This window comes from Pinus tabuliformis, chromosome 8 (assembly GCF_031772625.1).
Source record: "Pinus tabuliformis cultivar Carrire ecotype Pingquan chromosome 8, CPIR1, whole genome shotgun sequence".
In the NCBI taxonomy this organism is placed as follows: Eukaryota; Viridiplantae; Streptophyta; class Pinopsida; order Pinales; family Pinaceae; genus Pinus; species Pinus tabuliformis.
Genome location: NC_142294.1, coordinates 710,080,614 through 710,084,626, shown reverse-complemented (window position 1 = coordinate 710,084,626; position 4,013 = coordinate 710,080,614). Strand labels below are relative to the sequence as shown.

The window sequence follows — 4,013 nt, the reverse complement described above, 5'->3', positions numbered from 1 at the left end:
CTTCATTGATTGGGTATTTAACCAAGGAGCACAATGTGAGCCAAAGAAAGAAAAGCAGTGCAATCTTGTGATGTCTTTTCTAGAATATGATATACCTTAGGGATTCTTCGATAGAGCCAGCTAAGGGCAACCACCCAAGTTTGGGGTTAGTGTGTTCCTATATTTGAATGCCTCTCATTTCTATTAGTTTCCTTTTTATCTTGGACATGGATCTTATATGAAGGCTAAGTTTGCAACCCTATGGAATCTCATGTATTATGTTAAGCATCTTGGGTTATGAAAGTTGCACATTCTTAGGGACTCCATATCTATTATTGATTGGAGAAAAAACAAGATAAAGATATAGAATATGCACATTTTGTCTATGTTTCTTCAAATTATAGATTTCATCTAGGATTTAGAATGGATCTCTTTTTTCCACATTTTTAGGGAACTTAATATGAAAGTAGAACAACTTATCAAAGAAGATGTGACTCTCCAATATGGATATTTCATATCATAGGAGGTTTTTGATGGCTAGATGAATGAGAATATGTCCTTTCTCTTATAATTTTGTTTTCTCTTTAATGTGTTTATGATATTCATATGATTTTTGGGGGTTTAACATTTAATTGTACAATTTTTTGTTATATTATTTTCCTATGAATGTAATTGAATTATTTGATGGTATATATAATAGATGTTATAGGACTTGGAATGGATACATAGAGATAATGGAAGTAGAGATTTATTAAGGGAGGGGGATTGGTATCATTTTTTGAAATATTGATGGGACTAAAACATGTATATTTCCTTTATTTGATATATAACTATTTTGGTAAAAGTTAGCAAAAGAAATACAAGACAAGAAAGTGTTAGAAAATGCCTCAAGGTGTTGTACTTATATTTTTATTAATAGCATGATATGAATTTATAATCCATCAATAGACCTTCTATATATTCTAGATCTAGATTCAGATCTCAATGATAACTCAAAAGTGGATCATCATAACACCTCATCAAGATACGAATTAAAATTCATGATAATTGTATTCTTGTAATTTGTGATTATCCAGGGACTCACAGTCTAACATTTTCTACCTCAATCACAAGTTTGAATAATTGTACAACACTTATACCAATCAATTTTTTCTTCTTCAATTTGAAATTTATGAGTTGAGCTTCGATGAAGGTTTTCCTGAAAAACTGCCAATATTTGAATATTGGGAAGTGAACAACTACTATGTATGAACATTTCCATTGAATAATTGTAGATTTTTTATTGAGGAGACCTGTTTCTATGATGGAATTCCCAATTTTTGATTGAAATTTGATTAACAAGACCTTGAAACTTGAAGCTTGATATTTTATATTCCCCCCTGTTAGGTGCAAGGTGATAAGTTTTTCAATAGGTCATTCTTGGAAAGGATCCAAGCTATGGCTTTGGATTCTTTAAGTAGAGGTTTTTCTATATGACCATTAACCATCATCCATGGAAATTGGTGGTTTATGGTTTACTAATAACTAATCTACATTGAATAATGCAATGGTTTCTAGATGATCACTAACCAATCTTATTTGAATAAGGTGGTGGTTTTTGGTTTACCACTAATTGGATTCACTTAAGAAATATGGTGGTTTTGGATGACCACTAACTAATTTGACTTCATCAATTTACTTGCCCTCTTAAAGGTGTAGGAGAGTTTCTTTTATCATTGTGCTCCCCCCTTTAGGTGTGGAGTGTTGTTGGTTTGAGTTGGCTTGATCTAGGTTCAGAGTGTGCTGTGTACCAGAAAAACCCTCAACCACTGGTCATAGTCTCACTCGAAGTAGTTATGGGAGGTTACAAAACCAGGTTTCTACAACCGAAGGAATATCCACAAAGTGGCGCCATGTATTTACTTCTACTTTATATCAATCTTATAACTTTGCATGCATATGAACCTCATGCAGATGATTAATTTAATAGAAATGAATACAATTTACAAATAACAGTATATCTTACAGTTCTTCACATAATTCAGTGAAAATTATACATAATCAGATACACAACAATTGATAAATAATATTTACAGAGATACAACACCTCGCCAAAACTTCTTCTTTATTAAACAAATCTTCAATTACATTCACTTCTTTGACCTCAACACCTAGTTGCAGGTGGTCTGAACACTTATCTATAGACTCTTCAAGGTCTTCGTGCACTCAGTTGCGGAGCCTTCTCCAAAACTACAGACTACAGATGCGAAAATAGAGATTCAATTCAATTATTCTCCTATTCCCATTAGATTATCCTTTTCAAAGTATTACATATCCTTTTATACAATTCATCTATACAAAAACCATGGTCCACATACCATGGATCCATAAAACAAGGAATACTACTCGAAACCTGTTACAAAATAAGGGATTTATCCCATCCCAAAAGCCGTGATGAATATATCTTCATCAAATCCACATGGTCCACTCCTTTTGCGGGGTCTTTTTCCCAAAACTTCGACCAAGTTGGGCCATGCCCAACAGGCCCCCGACATTCACCTCCGACTCGTCCTAAGTCACTTAGCAATCTTCCTTCGGCGAAGTCCCTTCCTGCATAGTAGTTTATAGTCCAATGCCCACTTTCAACTGCAGGTGGCACTAAGACTTTCTTTCCTTCATTTTTCAGTGCAAAGCTCCAGTGACATAGTCGTCCCTATATATCTTCAATATACTACCATTCACTCATCCTGGAATCATCTGACCATTCAACTTCGCGAGCTGAACAACACCACCATCTGAAATGTTCTTGACGATATATGGCCCCAACCAATGCATTTTAAATTTTCCCAGGAACTTCACGAACTTACTGTCATATAATAATACAAGATCCCCTTCACAAAATATCTTCTTCTTGATGTGCCTGTCATGCCAGGCTCTCTCCGTTGCTTTCTGCACCTGCTGATGGAATCCTACTATTAATATGTCTTCTTATAAAGCTAGTGTCTACTACATTCTCTCGTTCATCATGTCGGGGTCTACCATATCTATGACAACTATTATCAGACTAGGCATAATGTATTCCATTGGTATAATTGCTTCTTATCCATATATCAACCTGAAAGGTGTCTTCCGAGTCAATTTCTTGCATGTCATTTTTTATGCCCACAACAACGCTGGAATCCTCAAGTCCCAGTCATCTCTGTTTACGTTGCACACCTTGGTCAATGCATTCTCCATAATCTTATTGAAAGCTTCAACTATCCCATTTACTGAGGATGATAGGGAGTGCTCTTCTAATGGTAAACTTGGAATTCCTCAATTACTGCTTCAATCGTCTTATTCAAAAAATGTGTCCCTTGGTCTCTCATCAAGATCTTTAAACAACCAAATCTAGATAATATATACTTGCAAATGAACTTTGCAATAGTTTCTATGCTGCAACCCTTTACCAGTTTTGCCTCGGCCCACCTTTCCAAATACTCAGTCATGGTGATGATGTATCTTGCACCAGTCCTTTTCCTCGATGGACTGATAGGTCCAACAAAGTCAATTTCCCATTTATCAAAAGCCTGCAAAGTCACCTGGGGTACTAGTGGCATTTCATCTCTTCTGGATGGCTTTCCTATCCTTTGACATACATCACATGCTTGAAAAAAGTCTTTTGCTTCCTTATGCACTACAGGCCACCATAACTCAACTCTTAAAATTTTCTTCATAGTGGCTTTTCCTACGTAATGTCCACCTGCGACTCCTCCATGAGCTTTCGTTAGAATTTTATGTGTTTCATGTTCAGGGATGTATCTGTGTAGTACTTCATCTGGTCCCATTTTATACAAGTGTCATGCAATCAGCGAAAAATCAACTACTCAAACCACCAATTCCTTCTTTTTCTTTGTAGTGTATGCCGTGGGTGCCATTTCTATGGTTGCATATTTCATCTCAGCTTCTGACCCTATATTCAATTTCCTCCTCTTCGATGGCTTCATTATATCAAGCACCTCTATCTCAGGTCCATTTACTTCATGATGTCCTTCTGACTCTTTGATGTCAATGTT

General features: G+C 35.8%; 1 protein-coding gene across 1 annotated transcript; it reads right to left on the bottom strand.

Moving 5' to 3' along the window:
- Window positions 1–3,251: 3,251 nt before the first annotated feature.
- Window positions 3,252–3,785, bottom strand: LOC149237584 (uncharacterized). Its single transcript, XM_089369324.1, has one exon. It carries the CDS (start codon window positions 3,783–3,785, stop codon window positions 3,252–3,254), a length of 534 nt encoding a protein of 177 aa, XP_089225450.1.
- Window positions 3,786–4,013: the final 228 nt, after the last annotated feature.

Bases quoted from the DNA above. Each gene is read 5' to 3' on its own strand.
- LOC149237584 (XM_089369324.1), bottom strand. From the start codon at position 3,785: ATGGGACCAGATGAAGTACTACACAGATACATCCCTGAACATGAAACA.